Consider the following 19,357-nt stretch of genomic DNA (forward strand, 5'->3'; position numbering starts at 1 on the left):
GGAAGAAGTGCAGCCAGAGTGCTCCTTGGAGGCCAGGATGGCCAAACTTTGTCTCTCATACTTCGGATATTTTGTCAGGAGGGACCAATCTCTGGAGAACGATATCATGTTTGGTAAGGTGGAGGGTCAGAGAAGAAGAGGAAGACCCCCAGCCAGATGGATTGGCCAAGTGGCAGCATCAATGAGCTCAAGCGTGGCAGCAATTGTGACGTTGGCCCAGGACTGGGCAGTGTTTCATTCTGTTGTACATAGGTTTGCTATGAGTCGGTACCGACTCGATGGCACCTAACAAGAACAACGTAGTGTAGACTAAAAAGGAGGCTAAACTTCTAAGTTGGGTTTGCTCCGCTGAAAGTGAAGACTTCATTTTTCTACATTGAACTTTTAATTCTTTCTTGAAAAGGGTTAGGGAATTCTTAAGATTTTTAACCAAGTTACTTGCTGTTAATTTCCGCTCAGTTGGTGATCCCATGTATATCAAAATAGAGCTGTGCTCCATAGAGTTTTCAGTGGCCAATTTTTCCAGAAGAGAGCTAGGTCTTTCTACCAAGGCTCCTCAGGGTGGACTTAAACCTTCAGCTGTATGTTTAACTGTTTGTACTACCCAAGGATTCCTTTTTAAGACTAACTTATTTTCTGCTGTGAATTTTTTGTTGTTGAAGCCATGTTTTCAGTAATGTAAGACGTTTTGAATGAAATGCAAAATAATTTGTTTTGAGGTAATTTGGATTTGTATATAATTTGCGGGACACATTTATCCTGAGGGATCTTTGGTGTTGGGTTGGTGGAAAAAGCCCATTTCTTCAGATTCACACAGTTATATAGGCCCTGTCAGATGGCAGCACACACTAAAAATAGGGTAGCAGTTTCCCACTCAACTCCAGAGGCAGAAAATATAAGTGGGCACTATGTGCCCCATGGGTTATGAAAAGGGTTAGTGTAATTTTTCTCAGTTTTGGGTTGATTATCTCTGAGTGATGACACTGCCTCTCTGTTTGCCTTATTTCTCTTGGCATATAGGCTTTTCTTCTGGAAATAGCTAGTGCAGCTTCTATCAATCCCTGGTTATTTTGTCATCTAGTCTTTTAGCCCTTAGCCTACCTGCTGGACAATTAGGAACAGTATTGGCAGCAGCTCTGGCTTTACTTTAGTCCCACAGATAAGAGCCTGCCTCAAAAGCCCCAACCTTTGTGACTCATGCTTAGCTACTGGCTGATGCCTTCTGTGCCACCTGGGCTGTGGACTATGAAGGCTGCATTTCAGAGAGTGACCCCTGTAAGTTCAGAGCTGGATGCCTGCTCAGCAGGTGGGAATTTTTGGCATGCTGTTCTTTTTAGTGTGGTACCATCTTCCATTATGCTGTTCACCTTCCCTACCACTACTTCCATTATATTCAGTCTAGGTAGTTAAGAAATATTTATTGACTTGAATCAGTGTTATATTCATATTTTTCTCTTTCATCTTTGTTTCTCTGAGGTTCAGTTCTTGTTCTCCATTCCCATGAACAAATTCTTTGTATGGCCCAGTTTAATTAAAAGCAAACTCATTTGGTCTATATTAAATGTTGCTTGAAATCTCTGTTTCTGTGGTTTCCTTTTCTTATACTGTTAATTTGGAACATTCTTTGAACTCTTAATTTTTCTAGTCAATATCGTGTTCACATTCTAGTCAGTACTGCTGTTATATCTTCTACTGGATGAGGATTACCTGATATAATAAAGTATGACAGAATTGAAATTAGAAAACAAATATGAGCAAGAAAAAGTTTATTTACTGCTTAAGATGGCAGTATTAACTTAAAATGGTAGGTACTGTATATAGTATATATAAACTTTGTGTCTTTTTATAGAGTTGGAGTTCCTAAAGGTGCTAAAGGCTCACCTGTTACTGCTTTGCAAAACAAGAAAGCACCAAAACAAGCAGAGAACTTTGAAGATTTGAGGAGAGACGTTTTCCATATGTTCTGTTACCTTGGCCCTCATCTTTCTCATGATCCCATTTTATTTGCAAAAGTGGTTCGCATAGGCAAGTCATTTATGAAGGAGGTTAGTAAGGTTTTTTTTTCTTAAATGTTTTATTGTGAATTATGTGATAGATTACATGGGAGAACATTAGTTTTACATTCATTCTAAAGATTTTTTTTCAAAGCAGAAAACTAAGTTATGATTTGAAAATATTCTGAATATGTTTGTGTTATGAATATTTCTACAAATAGAGTGAATCTAATTTAACGAAATACAGTGAACCAAATTTAAGAAAACATAATGTTGTGTTAGTTTGGGGGGAAATCCATTGTGTCCTAACCAAATATATATCCCAAATATAGGTCGTAATCTAGCTGATTAAGCCCCCATGTAAGAAAGTGACAAGTGACTTTTGGACAAGTGATTATTTTTTTAACCCCCTTGTAATTGCTGGTAACTAAGTGTTCTTGTGCCTTTTGTGTCTGCTAATCAGTTATTTTTGTCTTGGTTGTAGTTTTGAATCATCACCATTATTTATATAAAGCCCTTTTACCCACAGATTATTCAGGATCCATTCTTGTATGTTTTAAAGTAAACTTTTTATTGAAATAAAACACACAGATAACCAACTACAAATCATAATTGTATAGCTCAGCAGCTTTTCACTGAATAAAGCCCACCTTTGCCCACATTAAATAAAACAAAACAGTACCAGTATCTCAGAATTATCTTTGTACTCCTTGTTGTTGTTGTTAAGTGCTGTTGAGTCTATTCTGACCCATAGCTACCTTGTATAGGGTTTCCAAGGAGCAGCTGGTGAGCTTGAACCACTGACCTTGCAGTTCAAACAACTGTGCAGTCTGATGCATTAGCCCACAGCACCACACCAGGACTCCTAGCTGTCACTATCTTTTCTAACATCTGTTTTTTTTTGTAGTCAACTTTGAAGTATAATGTATAGTAACCCTTACTGATTTTAAATGTACAGTTTGATTAATTTTGACAGTTTTATGCCCACCAATACAATAATGATAACACAATATTTTCATCACCCCAGTAAGTTCTTTCATGTCCCTATGCAGTTAATTCTCCTCCTCCATTGCTGGTTCTTCGCAACCACTGATATTCTTTGTGTCACTATGTTGGTATTTGTTGTCAAATTGGTTCCAACTCATAGCGACCATGTATAGGGTTTCCGAGGAGCAACTGGTTGGTTTGAGCACTGCCCTTATGGTTAGAGGTCCACTGCTGATCCTACAGCACCCCATCAGAAGTCCTAGTATTGCTTTTTCTAGAACTTCATATAAATGAAAATACATAGCATGTATGTTATTCTTTTGTGTGTGGCTTTTTCCACTTAACAGTGCATTTGAGAATCACCCAAGTTTTTGCATGTGTGAATAGTTCTGAATAATATTTCATATTATAGATATATCAGAGCTTGTTTATTCATTCACCATTTACTGGACATTTGACTTGTTTCTAATTGGAGCTATTATAAATAAAACTGCTATGAATTTTCTTGTACCAGTCTTTTGGGGTGGCAGGCAGAACTTTTTGTTTTTTTCAGAGTTGGATTGCTGGATCATGAAAATTACTACACTGGTCCAAAATGTCTGCATTTTCCATTCCCCAGGAGCATTGTATCAGAATTTCAGTTTATCTACATCCTTATCTTTTGCATTTTAGTCATTCTGTGAGTGTATAATGATATCTCATTGTGCCTTTAATTTACATTTCCCTGATGACTAGTGATATTGAGCATCTTTTCATGTGCAAATTTGCCATTTGTAATCATCTTCACTGAAGTGTCCGTCCAAATCTCTTGTCTGATATTTAATGAAGTTATTTTCTTTTTTATCATTGATTTGTAGGGTTCTTTTTGTATTCTAGATACAAACTTTATTTTATTCCTTGTTTTTTGTGTTCTAAGAAATTTGCTTGCCTGTCTAGTGGTATTATGACAGAAATACCATATGTAAATGTCTTTAACAAACAGGAATTTATCCTATCACAGTTCAGGAAGATAGAAGTTCAAATTTACAGCGCCAATTCTAGGGGAAAGCTTTTTCTCTGTATTGGCTCTGGGGAAAGGGTAACTTGTTTCCTTTTAGGATCTGTAGGCTCAGCATTCCTTGGGGATGTCCATGTGTCTTGGCATCAATCTCCCCCTGGATCTAGGAGCTGCAAAGTCCATGGACCCCAGATCCAAAGGGCACACTCTACTCTTGGTTCTTCTTTCTTGGTGGGAGTAGGTCCCTGTCTCTGCTCACTTAGCTCTTTCCTTTTATCTTTTGTAAGATGAAAGGTGTTACAGGCCACACCCTAAGAAATCTCCCCTTACATTGAATCAGGGATGTGACAGGATTAAGAGTACTGTATCCCACCCATAATTGTCTTAACAATAGTATTGGTTTATCTAGTCAGATCACTTCATTGGAGGGATCATTACAAACTATCACACTTCATCATTATATAACTGCCAAACTCTGTTGTTGTCAAGTCAGTTCAGAAGGAGCTCTGGTAGTGTAGTGGTTACAAATTGGGCTGCGAGCCACAAGGTCAGCAGTTCAAAACTACCAGCGGTTCCATGGGAGAAAGATGAGGTGGTCTGCTCCCATAAAGATTTACAGCCTCGGAAACCCTGTGTAGGCTCGCTATGAGTCGGAACCGACTCCACGGCACACAACAACAACAACAATAGGACAGAATAGAACTGCTCCATAGGGTTTGGTGTGGCGCCATGGGTTAATGCGTTGGACTGCAAGGTTGTTTGAACTGCAAGGATAGCAGTTCAAGCTCACCAGCTGCTCCTTGGAAGTTATACAGGGTTGCTGTGAGTTGGAACTGACTCATGGTACTTAACAACAACAACAGTCTTTAAGGAAGCAGACTCCTTCATCTTTCTAATGTGGAGTGACTGGTGGGTTCATACCACTGACCTTTAACTTGTCTCATGCTAGTTTTTGCCTTAAAGTGTATGTTTTCACAGATTATTATTGCCACTCCTTCATGGTTTTGGTTTTCATTAGCTTTCCATCCATTAATTTATAATCTATGTTGTCTTTGAGTGTAAGGTGTGTCAATTGTAGACAGCATATTGAAGGATCCTATTTTCTTTTCCATTCTACTACTCTCTGTCTCTTAACTGGCATATTTAATCCATTGATGTTTAGTGTAATTATCGATAGATATGAATTGATTGCAGCCATTTTGCTGTGTGTTTTTTGTGTGTGTGTGTGGTGCTGCTGGTTTCGTTGTTCTGCATTTTTTCCTGTGCTGAGTTATGTTTCTTGGAGGTTACCCTGTAATTTTTAAATTTCTTCCCCAAATTATAGCAGTCTGATTTATCTTGAAGTCTACTTGACTTCTTGCCATTTGGTGTTTGTAACTATACTTTTCTTCTTCTTTTTTTTGTTCTGTAGTTGTCTTCATTATAGATTCATATCTCTGATTCCCTATCTTCAGTCTTGTAGTTTTATTGTACTGTGGATACTTCTATATCTGGATTGAATTCTGGCTGGTGCTGTCATGTATGTCAATCTGTGGTTGTCGGTTCTCAGTCCAAAGGATGCCCTTTAGTATATTTTTGTAAAGTTGACTTGGCTTTTACAAACGTCTATAATTTATGTTTATTACCATATTTGAGGGACAGTGTTGCTGGGTATATGAATCTTGGTTGACAATTGTTTTCTTTGAGAGTTTTGCATATGTATCCCCATTGCCTTCTTGCCTGCATGATTTCTACTGAAAAGTCAGAACTTAATCTTATTGGGTTTCTTTTGTAGGTAACAGTTCATTTTTCCCGAGCTGCTTTCAGGATTCTTTCCTTGTCTTTGATTTTAGAGAGTTTGATTATGATATGCCTTTGTGGTCTATCTTGTCTGGGCTTTGTTCAGCTTCTTCAGTATTTATCATCTCATTTTTCATGGTGTTAGGGAGATTTTCTTCTAGCAGCTCTTCAACTGCCTTTTCTGTGGTTTTCTTTGTCTGCTCCTGTTCTGGAATTTTGATCACCTTTATTCCTCTTTATATTGTCCCACATGAATCTTAGGTTTTCTTCAGATTTTTCATTCTTTTCTCTGATTGCTTTGTATCTTACTAGTATTGAGAGATTTCTCTTCAAGCTCACTAATTCTGGTTTCCATTGATTCAATTCTATTCCTTTGCCCATTTAGTGCATTGTCCATTTCTGATATCTTATTGTTCGTCTTCTGGATTTCTGTTTGCAGGTTTTGTATTGTCTCCAATGCTGTATCTGTTTTGTTAGATTATTCCTGTAGCACTTTTCTGAATTCTTCCTTGTTTTCCTTGAACTTTTTGTGAAATGTTTGGATATAATTCATTATCATTCTCCTGAATTCTTTTTCACGTAGTTCCAGTGCCTTGTCTACTTCAAAAGCCTTTTCTAGCACTGCCCCTTAGTCATTTGTTACTCTGTGTTCTTTATGTGAAGATAAATTTTGTGCTGTTTTCTAGGCATTGTGGTGGTGTTGTATTTGTATTAAGTTGATGAATGTGTGTTGGTTTATCCTTAGGTACTCACCAAGTTGCCTCCTGTTGGGTGTGCTTAGGAGATAAGCTTCTCTGTTCACCGTTTATGCAGTTCAGTTCAGAGTGGATTAAGTTGATGAATGTTTTAGTCACTGCTCTGGTGTATAGCAGCTGTATTGGGTCTTGTCTAATTGCTTAGACTGTAGAGGGTATGGTTGTGGCTTGACTGTATAGTTGCAGCTGTCGTCTCCTTTGTTTCTGTAAGCCACAGGCAGGTTTCTGCAACACAAATATCTCTAAAGCCATTCATGAACTTGCAAGATGACTGTGGCATGTTCTTTCTGCTGTCTCTGTTATTAGTCACGTCCTCTCTTGCTGTGTCTGTTCAGCTTTTCCTCCCAGTATGCACTCAGTCCACTTTTCTATCCTTTTATCTGGAGCTCAGAGTTCCAGGGCTGTCTTGTGTATCAACCTTATCCAGTTTTCTGTATCCTTGCTGCAGAAGCCCACACAGCCTTTCTGCCTAGTCCACCATCTTTCTACAATCTCCACCACTGACCTTTTGATTAGCAGACCAATGGACATATGACTTGTTTCTAGTTGGAGCTATTGTAAGTAAAACTACTATGAATATTCTTGTACCAGTCTTGTGGGGGAAGGGAGACAGGTTTTTGTTTCTTACAGAGTTGGATTTCTGGGTCATACAGAAATTTCTACACTGGTTCAAAATGTCTGCATTTTTCATTCCCAGGAGTTCCAATTACTCCATATCTTTACCAACATTTGCTATTTCAGTCTTTACATTTTAGTCAATTCTAAAGGAGCTCTGGTAGTGTAGTGTTTATGAGTTGGGCTGTTAACCTGAAGGTCAGCAGTTCGAAACTACCAGATATTCCGTGGGAGAAAGATGAGGCTTTCTGCTCCCGTAAAGATTTACAGTCTTGGAAACCTTATACAGGGTCACTATGAGTTGGAACAGACTCCATGGCACACTGCCACCACCAGTGAGTGTGTAGTGATATCTCGTGGCATTAATTTATATTTCCCTGATGACTAGGGCTCCTTTGACACCACTGTGCAATCAGAGCTCCTTTGACCCAGCTAAGTTGGCATATATGTATGGGAGATAGAATTTAGTGTAGTATACTACCCAAAGTCTTGAAGCTGAAAAGAATAATGCATAATTTCTTTTTAATTATGAAGCAAGACAGCCTGAAGAACATCCAGAAATTATTATAATCACATATGCACTTGCCTTAGGCTCGGTTCTTTGGAGAAGCAAAACCAGTGAAACATACATGTATGTATAAAGAGAAATGTGTATCAAGGAAATGGCTCACACATGTAGAGTTGAGAGAGTCCCAAATCTGCGTTAGGTGAACCAAGATGGGCAGATCAGATAGTAGGAAGCTATGCAGGTCTAGTTGATAAGAATGTGTTTGGTTGAAAGGAAGTCTCAGGGATGTGGCCTGCTGAGGACTCCCAGAATTGCGTGGTAACAGAGCAATTAGTAGTAGCTCAAGTCCAAAGAACTTGAGGTTGGAGAATGAGCAGATGCAAGATCCAGACACAACGGAGAGCAAACAAGCTTTACTTGAGTGTCTAATATATTGGAAGCAGGCCACATCCCTGAGGAGACTTCCTTTCAATTGATTGGCTGCTCATAGCAGACCTCATCATAGCATTGATTACCTTATATTAGATCTCATTATGGGGCAACTACATTTCAAATGCCAAACCACTGAGAATCCTGACTGTCAAGTTGACATGAAACTTAAACTATGATAATTCAGTCCATGACACTACCCAAGGTCTTGAAGCTAAAAAGAATAATGCATAATTTCTTCTTCAGTGATAAAGCAAGGCAGCCAGAAGAACATCTAGAAATTGTTATAATCACATTTGCAGATTTCTCAGTGTTTTGGTGATTGTATCTAATTTTAATGCTAGACAACAGACCACATAGTAAAACTGAACATTACTGTCATTGGACACATGAAATATTTGATTTGACTTTTAATACTTAATTCGTAGGCAGTTTTTAATGCTAACAAATTTAAACTGGGTTAAAAGTACTCTAAAACAACACTTCCTTATTTTGATCCTTATAGTCTGAAAAGTCATGTTACCTAAAAGTAAACCAAATCTGCTGCTGTTGAGTCATTTCTGACTCACGGTGATCCCATATGTTTCAAAGTAGAACTTTGCTCTGTAAGGTTGTCAGTGACTGATATATTAGAAGGAGATTGCTAGATCGTTCTTTTAAGGTACCTCTGTGTGAATTTGAACCTCCAGTGTTTTGGTTTGTAGCAGACTACTTAACCGTTTGTGCCACCAGTACCTGCTTAAAGAATAAAATGATTGTATCTTTTCCCAGGACACCATTATCAAGAGGTTGTTGTTGTTGTTGCTGCTAAGTACTGTCAAATTGGTTTTGCTTCGTAGCGACCCTGTATAGGGTTTCTGAGGAGCGGCTGGTGAGTTTGAACTGCAGACCTTGTGGTTCAAACTGACGTGGTGGTCAAGTGCTTATCTTACATTGCCACACCAGGACTCCATATCAAGAGGTACATAATGTCAATTTGTCCCATTATTGGTAATGTTAACTTGCATCACTTGTTTAAGGTGATGACTGCCAGTTTTGTCTTCTGTAAAAACGGCTAGTTTTTTCTTTGGTGTTAATATGTATATCTTGTGGGGATTATGTAAATAGCCTGCTCTCATAATAATTTCACCCACTATAATGCTATTCTTGTTAACTGAAAATCTTACTGTTCAGATCTTCTGTTTTGAAGTTCTTTCTTTGTCTGTGTCACAAACTTGTAAGCAAAAGACCAGACATCCAATTTATGGAAGTCCTATGCGTGTGGCACTGGATTAGCACTGGATTGCTAACCACAGGTCAGTGGTTCAAACCCACTAATTGCTTGTTGGATACCTGTGCAGGGTTGCTATGAATTGCAACCAATTTGACAGCACTTAGGAGCAACAACATACTTGTATATATAAAACATTTTTACCAAGATGCAAAGGTGTTAGGGCTATTACCTGTCCCCTTGTGTATTACAGTCCTCCTGTATCTGATTTCTGTCCCAGTTGTGCCTGATTACTCCCCAACCTTCAGTCTAAATTGTTGTTGTTAAGTGCCATCGAGTCGGGTCCGACCCATAGCGACCCTGTACAGTCTAAATAGATACTTGTAAAGTAGAAAGGGGGAAGGGAGTAGGAAGGGACAGGGGAGTAGAAAAGGGGGAGGGAATAGAAATATATTTATTATGATTATTTGGCCCAATATGAGAAGAAATCTGTCTTTTCTTATTGCTAGGGTTCTGGTAGGAAAAGTGAATCTTTCAGTGATATGAGTTAGAATTTCAGTTAATTTCTGCTTGTAACAATATTTCACCATGACAAACCATTTCTTTTGTGGTTATAGGTTTAAAAAGGCATTTGTAGCCTAGATAGGAATTTAATCAAGCTTTAAGATTACTTGTAATGGGGGAATATGACCTTCATTCAAAATAATTTATTTATACTTAAATGTCTGTAACGAATCTCATAGTTTGGGTTACTTGTATGAGTAATGTATAAATTATGATTTTTAAAAGTAGCTTACATACTTATACAGATAAATCACTTTACAGAATGGTCTTCTAGTCTATAGTTATTTTATAATCATCTATTATCTGTACATACACTTGTTAAATGAGGTATGTAGTACAATATAGGTAGGACTAGCTTTTTAGTACAGTAATTTTCAAAGTTTAGAAGGCATAAGCAATCAGCAACACTTAGAGTGCTGTTCGTGGTGGTAGTTATGTGTTGTGGAGTCAGTTCTGACTCCTAGCGACCCTGTATAGGGTTTCTGAGGCTGTAAATCTTTATGGGAGCAGAAAGCCTCATCTTTCTTCTGTGGAACAGCTGGTAGTTTCGAACTGCTGACCTTAAGGTTAGCAGCCCAATTCGTAACCACTACGTTACCAGAGCGCCTGTAAAACACAGATTATTGACTCCAAGCTCAGAGTTTGTGATTTTGTAGGTCTGGAGCAGGGCATTTCTAGCAAGTTCCCAGGTGAAACATCCTTCTATTCCAAAGATCACACATTGAGAACTACTGTTCTAGTATATTAATAGCTTGGTCTTTGTTTTCAGATTTAGAAAACTGTTGAGCAGTTAGCATTTTGTTCTCTTTAACTTTTTTTTTTAGTTGTAGGAGTCCTGGTGTGCCGCTGTGGTTTAATGTGCCAGACTGCAAAGTCATTTGAATCTCAAGGTCAGCGGTTCAAGCTCATCAGTCACTCTTCGGAAACCCTATACAGGGTTGCTCTGGGTCAGAATCGACTCAATGGCAGTTAACAACAACAGAGAATAGCTTTAACATGCTCATTTAACATACAAAAATGCTTTTGACAGCATCTATGCATACAAATTATTTTATTGTGATAAAATATATATGATAAAGAATATGACACTTGAACCATTTTAAAGCATATATTTCAGTGACATTTACACTGGCCCATGTACAATCATCACCATTATTTCCAAATGATTTCCATCACTACAAACAGAAAGTCTGTGCCCCTTATGCAATAATTCCCCATTCCTCCTTCCGCTACTCCCTGGTTACCATTGTTTTTTTAAAATCTCTGTACATTTGTTTGTTTTGGATATTTCAAGTGTTACAATAAAATGTTTGCCGTCTTGTGACTAACTTATTTCACTTAGCATATTTTTAAGTTTTATTCATGTTATGTGTATATAAAATTGTCTTCATGGCTGCGTAATACTCCACTGAATGCATATATCACATTTTGTTTATTCATTGATGTATTTAAGGCCACTTGAGTTTTATTTCTACCTTTTGACTATTGTAAGTTATGCTGCAATGAGCATTGGTTTACAAGTATCTGTTTTCCTTGGTGCTTTTTAACATCCGTTGATGGTGTTAATAGATGAAATTGTTATGGTAATGCTGCTGCATTGCTTTTTGCCATCAAGTTGGTTCCGACTCATAGTGACCTTATATAGGGTTTTCAAGACTGCATATCTTTACGCGAGCTGAATGCTTCATCTTTCTCCTGATGAACAGTTGGTGGATTCAAATTGCTGACTTTGCAGTTACCAGCACACCATGTAACCCACTACTGTACCAGGGTTAATATTAATTGAACTTTTACTCTGTGTCGGACTCTATTCTAAGTATATATCTGTATTCATGTTTTTGTGTTTTATCTCTGTAATCTCTCTTTCCATCTCATTATATTTATCACATCCGTTTGTTTTTTGTTTTGAGTTCATTCTCACCTTTTCTTCTGACTTCATAGAGGTACTTGTGAAGACTGTCTCAGCCCTTTGAATTGTACTTTCTTCCATAATAAGTTCACTTTGACATGTATATGCTTTTTCTCCCTCCCTCCTTCCTTTCACTTGTTTGGGGTTGGGGGGTGACATTTATGTTTCCATAGTTGCCACAGCCTTCCTTTTCATCTCAATGTAGACAGCGGTGTGCAATTCTTCTATTCTTTCTGTTCCCACCTTATTATCAGGCCACCTCCTGCCCATCCCCCTCACCCCTCCACACACACACACACACACACACACACACACACACACACAGTTATACCAAGTTATAGTTTGGGTACTGGGTTTTATTTTCGGATTTTTCTGTCGTCTAGAATAGAGGAGTGAATGAACTCGGCTGAGGGTGAGTATAACCCTAATTTAGGGACCTCACTTTTGTGCTACTCATCTCCTTTGGATTTCCCATCTTAACACAGTGACTTTAAAGTTAGCAAGCCGTGGCAGCTGGTTCTTCCTTTGTCAGTGTCCTCTTGGCTTCTATATTTGCAAGGTTTTTTCTTGGGCTACCTGTATACTCTGCAAGCCACATTGCCTACGTGGAGGGTATTCATGAGGACATTTGTAAGGATTTTGTTGACGTTATTTTCTTTATCCAGTACTCCTTCTGGGGATTGGTGTGGGGACAGGAGCCATACCATAATGTACTAGAATCTTGATTTTGTTTTCCTTGGACACTACTTTTTAAGAAAAATAGTATTTTATTGTGTTTCTTGTGAACATTTACACAGCAACTTAGGTTTCATTCAAAAGTTTCTGTACAAATTATTCGGGGATATTGACTGTATTCTTCAGAGTGCATTAGCATTCTCAATATTTCTGTTTTAGTTGTTCAATGTCTCTTAATCTAGTTTCCCTTTCCCCTTGCATTTTAAATTTTGTGTGTTTTTGTTATGTGTGATTTTTCTTTTTCATTGTATTTTTAGTAAAAAGTATACACAGCAAATTGGATTTCCTTTTAGCAATTTCTATACATGTTCATTGTTATTGGTTACAGTTTTTACAGTGTGTCAGCATTCTCATTATATCCATTCTGGTAGTTTTGTTCCCATTAATCTAGATACTCTGTCCACTTTTATGTTCTCATCTTTGCTTTAGGGTAAATATTGACCATCTTTTTTTTTTTTTTCTTTTTCTGTCTTTGGTTACTGTATTTTTTTTTTTCTTAAATGTTTTATTGTGAATTATGTGATAGTTTACATGGGAGAACATTAGTTTTACATTCATTCTATCGTATATCATCTCATTGCCATGGTTACAATCTCCTCCATGCAATCCTTCCCCCGTATTCCCCAGGTCTTCAACACACAGTCACTCTCCCTCTCTGGATCTAAAGTCTCCAGCTGCTCCATTGCACCACATCATCATCTCTGGCTCCATTTCAGGCATCACTGCTTCTCTGGGTAGGGTCCCGCTCTCTGCTCTTCTCCCTTGATGGTCCTAGGGACCTCCGCTCCTAGACTGAAAAGTTAATCATTCCCCTCCTTGCTATAAAACGTCTACCTTTACATTTCCTACCCTCACAATCAGTCCTGATAACAATTATTCACTATTGTATCACAAGAGACCCGTCTGTATTTCATTTCATCAGCCCCGCCTGGTCAGATTGAATACTACTCACTGGAGATTCTACCTTCCTCCAGGCCCTCTGGATCTAGGTTCCCTCTTGAAAGCTTGTAAGCCAGTCACTTCTTGCCTTTGTAGCCCTACCCCCCCATTTTGGGTAGCCAGTGTCCAAGTTGCCCATCCCTGTCTACTCTGTGTGTGGAGGGGGTGGGAATGATTCTTGCTGTGTAAGGCCTTGTTCCCTCTTTTGAGCTACTGCTTCCATAGGTGTAGGTCAAGTTCATCAAATTGTATGAGAATACTTTTTTTTTCTTTTCCTCTTCTTTTTACTTCTGGTTGAGCTCTGATCATCCAGTCACATATAGTTGATTCTTAAAGGAGCATTGCACTCATCATCTGCTCCTTGGAAACCCTATACAGGGCTGCTGTGAGTCAGAACTGACTTGACAACAACTGCACTTGCAGGTGATACTGTTTATCTTATAAACTTATCTGTTATTTTTGTGAAAGATGACCTCTGAGAGTGGGTTTAGTTCCAAATGTAAAGTATATCTCAAGGTGATAATCTTGGAGGTATCTATCTACAAGTCCAGTAAGTCTGACCTGTTTTGTTTTGTTTTTTAAAGTTTTTATTGTGAATTGAGTGATAGTTTACAAGGGAGAACATAAGTTTTATACCATCATTTCGCTGCAATGATTACAGTCTCCTCCGTGCATCATCATTCAACAGTATTTGCTTCTATTCCCTCTCGTTGTTTTTTGTTTTTTTCGGGGGGAGTGGGGAAGTACACAAAAACACTCAGGAATATATAATTGTTTGAACAACCATAGGGCACATTCTGCAAGCCTGCCTCCTGGCCGCCAGCAGTCAGTCTTTCCCTTTCCATGAGTCTAGAGTCCTTAGCTGCTCTCTCTCTACATGTCCTCATCTCTACCTCCATCTCTGGTGTTGCTGCTTTTTTGGATAATGTCCCACATTCTGCTGGTGCGCTTCTCCCTTGATGGTCCTAGGGTCCTCTTTTCTTGAATTGTAAGATTAACTACTCCCTCCTTTATGTTACAAAATTTATACCTTTACAGTTGTGACAGTTGCAGTCAGTCATGATAACAATTACTCACTATTGAATCATGAGAATCTTATCCCCATCTCCTTTCACCAAACCCATCTAGACAATATGAAAAATATTCAGTGAGGAGTTTACCTTCCCCTGCACTCTGAAACTAAACTCCCTCTTGAAAACTTGTAAGCCAGTCACTTCGTGCCTTTATTGCCCCGCCTTTTAAGTAGCCAATGTCTAAGTTGCCCATCCCTATCTACCCTGTATATAGAGGGGATAGGATTGATACTTGATGTGAAGACTCCTTCCCTCTTAATTGGTATTTTGAGCTACTACATCCATAATTATAGGTCAAGTTTATCAAATTGTAGCAATTTATACTTGTTTCCTTTATCAAAAACAATTTTTATTTTAATCTTTCTCTAGTCGAGTTCTGATCATCAAGCCATCGAGGCTAGATCGAATGGGTACTGTCTACAAGTTTGGGTGTTCTTGTGTGTCTCCCCTCGCTTCATATCAGCTGGACGCTTTGCTCTTGGCTCTAGCCCTCCATGGCTATATCTTTGTCCATGGGCTCAGGAGTCCCCAGAAGTCTAACTTTTTAAAGAATTTGATGTTTGTCCTGCATTTTTCTCATTTTATCTGGTACCATCGATTGAATCCCTGGTCAGGACAGTTATTCGTGGTAGTCGAGCACTATCTCGTTTTTCTGGTGTCAGGGTAGATAAGGCCATGGTTCCTGTGAGCTAGTAGTCCTATAGATTAGTTTCTTCTTTGACTCTTCGGATTTCTTTCTTTTTTGTTCTAGACGAGTAAAGACCGATCATTGTATCTTATATGGCTCCTCACAGGCTTTTAAGATCCCATAGGTTACTCACCAAATTAGGATGTAGAACAGTATTTTTATGAACTTTGTTATGGCAATTGCCTTTATCATAACTTTTGAAATTAATGGCATAAATTCCTTTTGTTTTGTTTATGGTGAGTTTAAGGCATTTAATAAATAAAACCTTTTGTTTATTGCATTAGGAACTGGGCGGGTGGGGGTGGAGATTCTGTGTTTGCTTCACTATATCTTAATTCACTTGTCTAGTTAGCTTCCTTGCATGGCTGTTTCTTTTTCTTACTCTAACTATACCTGTGTGTGTGTGTGTGTGTGTGTGTGTGTGTGTGTGTGTATACACACATATATCAAAACACTTGCCATTCTTATAAAATTCATTGAAATTAATTATATTCATCGTGTACAACACGGCTGCTTCATGTGTTGATTCTTAGCAAAACCACAGTGCTCTAAATTGATTAAAAAATAAAGCCTAAGAAAACCTGGAATCAGAGTGTCAAAATACACCTTAAACTGAGAAGTAAGTTACGTTAGGAAATATGTGTGTTAATGATACTGTGGTTGAGTAGAAGAATGCTCTTACTCTTAAGAGACACATGCTGAATTATTTTGAGGTTATGTGCCATGTTTTCTTCTTTTTTTTAAATCAACCCAAAGTATAAAGGCAAACTGTCTATTGTTGAATCTGTTTGAAAGTTATGTAATTAGATGTTTAGTATACTATTCTTTCATTTCTTATGGATATTTGTAGTTTTTTCATAATAAACATTTGGAAGGCTGGGGGATAGTATACCTTAGACCGTTGGTTCCAAAAACTCTAGTTTATTAATCGATGCTTTAAGGTTTTAGGGCGATGTTAACTACTTTTCATTAGTTACTGGGGAAGGGACAGTGATTCTGTCTGTTTCTTTATGAAATTAAAGACATTCTAGTATGATTCAAGCTCAAAATTAATATTCCTTTTAGATTAAGGTATGGAGTTGCTCCAGACTTGTGCTTAATTTATGTGAATATAGTAATACTTGCACCGTCAAAAAATACTGACTGAATATGCATGCCCAAAGAGTAAAGATGGAATTGGAGGCATTGTTTTTCTTTTTAGTTTGACTCAGATTTTTAGAGTTCTTAAGAGTATCTCACCACACTCAGTGTGAGTTTGATGTTTACGGTAGTGTCACTGTGAAATCAAACCCACTGTCATATAGAGTTGTTTCTGATTCACAAAACCCTATAGTATGGAATAGAACTGCTCCATAGGGTTTCTGAGACTGTAAATCTTTGTAGGAGCAGACAACCTCATCTTTTTCTCATGGTGGTGCTGGTGGATTTGAACCACAAAGCTTATGGTTAGCAGCCCAGTGCTTAACCCCTAGCATCACCAGAGTGAGCTCCTTTTTCATGTGACAAGGTCCCTAAGCTCAAGCCAATCACCTCATCTTTTGTTCAAGTGAATCAAAAGTATTTCTTGTAATGCTAGAGGGGAACAAGCAGTCTTTATTGACTTAACTGAAAGGTGGTTTTTCTGTATACTTTGTGATGGCTTTAAGGGATTTCTAAGGGTAATTGTGAGTATACATAATTTTCAACTTATGGACTGACTTTAGACCCTAACATGCCCACAGTCCATGTAAGGCTGTTCCCCAGACAAAAGTAATTAAAGGACTATCAGTAAATTATGCTAACTGGTTTTTGACTCATAGCTACCACATAGAGGATTTCCGACCTTGTGGTTAGCAGTTCAGTGCATAACTCAACTGGTTTCATTGGTGGTGGTGGTGGTAGTGTGTTGTTGAGTTGGTTCTGATTCACAATGAGCCTGTATAGAATTTTCAAGGCTGTAAATCTTAACTAGAGCAGAAAGCCTCATCTTCCTCCTGTGAAATGGCTGGTAGTGTCGAACTACTGACCTTGAGGTTAGCAGCCTGAACTCTTAACCACTATGCGGAGGAAGCTGTTATCAAATTTCTAGATATGTGATCTTAAGCCAGTCACTTTTCTAAGCCAGAGACAGTTGGTAGTAATATTTGCCTTAAGTAGTTCCTGGGGTTGCTATGAGGATCAAATGAGATATGTCTAAACATTGATTAGGTAATGTACTAAAGAGAGTATGGAAAAAATAAGTTGTGATGAAGTCTAAAGGTTAAAATAGGGTTTCACTTTATTAAACTTTTTTTTTTTTTTTTTTTTAGTTTAAGGTTCTTATTGTGGATTGAGTGAAAGTTTACAGGGCACATCATCAGCTTCACATTCAACAATTCATATAACTTGTTTTATTATATTGATTATAATCCCCTCCATATACCATCAGTTAAAAGTATTTCTCTCTGTCCACTTTAGCTTTTTTAAAAAAACACACAAAAAAACCCCACTCAGACATACATAATAATTTACATCTCCAAAGGGCACATTCTGCAAGTCTGCTTCTGGCCACCAGTTCTTAGTCCTTCTCTTAGTTGATGAATCTAGAGTCCTCAGCCACTTCCCCCCTCCATGCCCCCATCTCTGCCTCCTTCTCTGGTGCTACTACTTCTCTGGATAAGGTCCCACATTCTATTTTTGCGTTCCTCTCTTGATGGTCCTAGGGTCCACAGTTCTGGACTGTAAGATTAACCACTCCCCTTTCTTTGTTACAAAACTTCTACCTTTACAAGTGTGACAGTCACGATTAGTCATGATAACAGTTATTCACTATTGAATCTTATGAATCTTATCCCCATCTCCTTTCACCAGACCCATCTAGACAAGATGACAGCTATTCAGTGGGGTCTCTTTCTTTCCCCCCGCACTCTTAAATTAAGTTCCCTCTGGAAACCTTGTATGCCAGTCACTTGGTGCCTTTATTGCCCCCTCATTTTAGATAGCCAATGTCTAAGTTTCCCGTCCCTATCTACCCTGTGCACAGAGCGGATAGCATTGATACTTGATTTGAAGACTCTTTCCCTAGGAAACCCTGTTTAGGGTTGCTATGGGTCGGAACTGACTTGACGGCACGTAACAACAACAACAATAATAAAAGGAAAATACTTTAGTTCTATAGAGTAAATTATGTGTAGCATTATTAGAATCATAATATTCTAGGGAAAGGAGCTCTGGTAGCGTAGTGTTTACGAATCGGGCTGCGAACCTTAAGGTCAGTGGTTCGAAACTACCAGTCGCTCTGCAGGAGAAAGATGAGGCTTTCTACTCCCGTAAGGATTTACAACCTTGGAAACCCTGTACAGGGTCGCTATGGGTCAGAATCGACTCGAAGGCACTTAACAACAACAACAATATTCTAGGGAAGGGAGTAGCTTAGCTGATTTTATCTCCAAAATAATATATTGTAAAAATAAGTCTTCCAATTAGGTTATACCTTTATTTCTGCTTTCCAGTGCACCCAATGTGCTGCCAGAGTTATACAACTGCTACCCCCTTTGCAAATAAGGAAAAGCCACAAAACCACAAATCCATTTAGGTTTCTTTCTGCCAGGCTACTCCTCTGTAACCTGTCCGAATAATTTATTCTGTGAAAGGGAATCATACCTTTTAACCTGCCAATGAAGGTATTTCCCCATCAATATAACATAGGTCCAAGAGGTAGAATTTTCTCCTGAATTATTCTCATGTGAAAATGTTGTGCTAAAGTTAGACTTCCTTTGGTAACACCCATTAAATTGCTCAAACATGAAAATACATACAAAATATCCTTATATGCAAAGATAATAAGAACTGTGTTAGCTTTATATTAGCTGTTCTCCTTCCCTCACTTTATATTGAGGTAAATCCTGAGAAGTCTGATGAGTCCTTTGATCTCTGTGCAACCTACCCTCCCTGTACACAAAACTATAATTTCATTTTGAATGACTACACAACAGTATCAAGTATATCTTCTTAGGGACCACCTGTGAATCATAGATAATATGTGGACCCATGCATTTTTTTTTAAATGTTTTGTGAATTATATGGTAGTTTACATGAGAGAACTTTATAGTTTTACATTCATTCCATCGTATATCATCTCATTGCCATGGTTCCAATCCCCTCCCTGCATCATCTTCCGACCAAAGGGGATATCCTAGAAACCCGTCCTCTATACT

The 19,357-nt window shown here is 38.2% G+C and overlaps 1 protein-coding gene across 1 annotated transcript in view; it reads left to right on the forward strand.

Moving 5' to 3' along the window:
* The window catches only part of THOC2 (THO complex 2), a 159,277-nt gene that overhangs the window by 88,927 nt on the left and 50,993 nt on the right, over positions 1 to 19,357 (forward strand). The window contains exon 12 of the mRNA XM_006862851.1: positions 1,850 to 2,045. Within this exon, the coding sequence (XP_006862913.1) occupies positions 1,850 to 2,045 (196 nt within the window). The remainder of the gene's footprint in view (positions 1 to 1,849; positions 2,046 to 19,357) is intronic.

The sequence above is a fragment of the Chrysochloris asiatica genome, unplaced genomic scaffold, assembly GCF_000296735.1.
Source record: "Chrysochloris asiatica unplaced genomic scaffold, ChrAsi1.0 scaffold00051, whole genome shotgun sequence".
NCBI classification, from domain to species: domain Eukaryota; kingdom Metazoa; phylum Chordata; class Mammalia; order Afrosoricida; family Chrysochloridae; genus Chrysochloris; species Chrysochloris asiatica.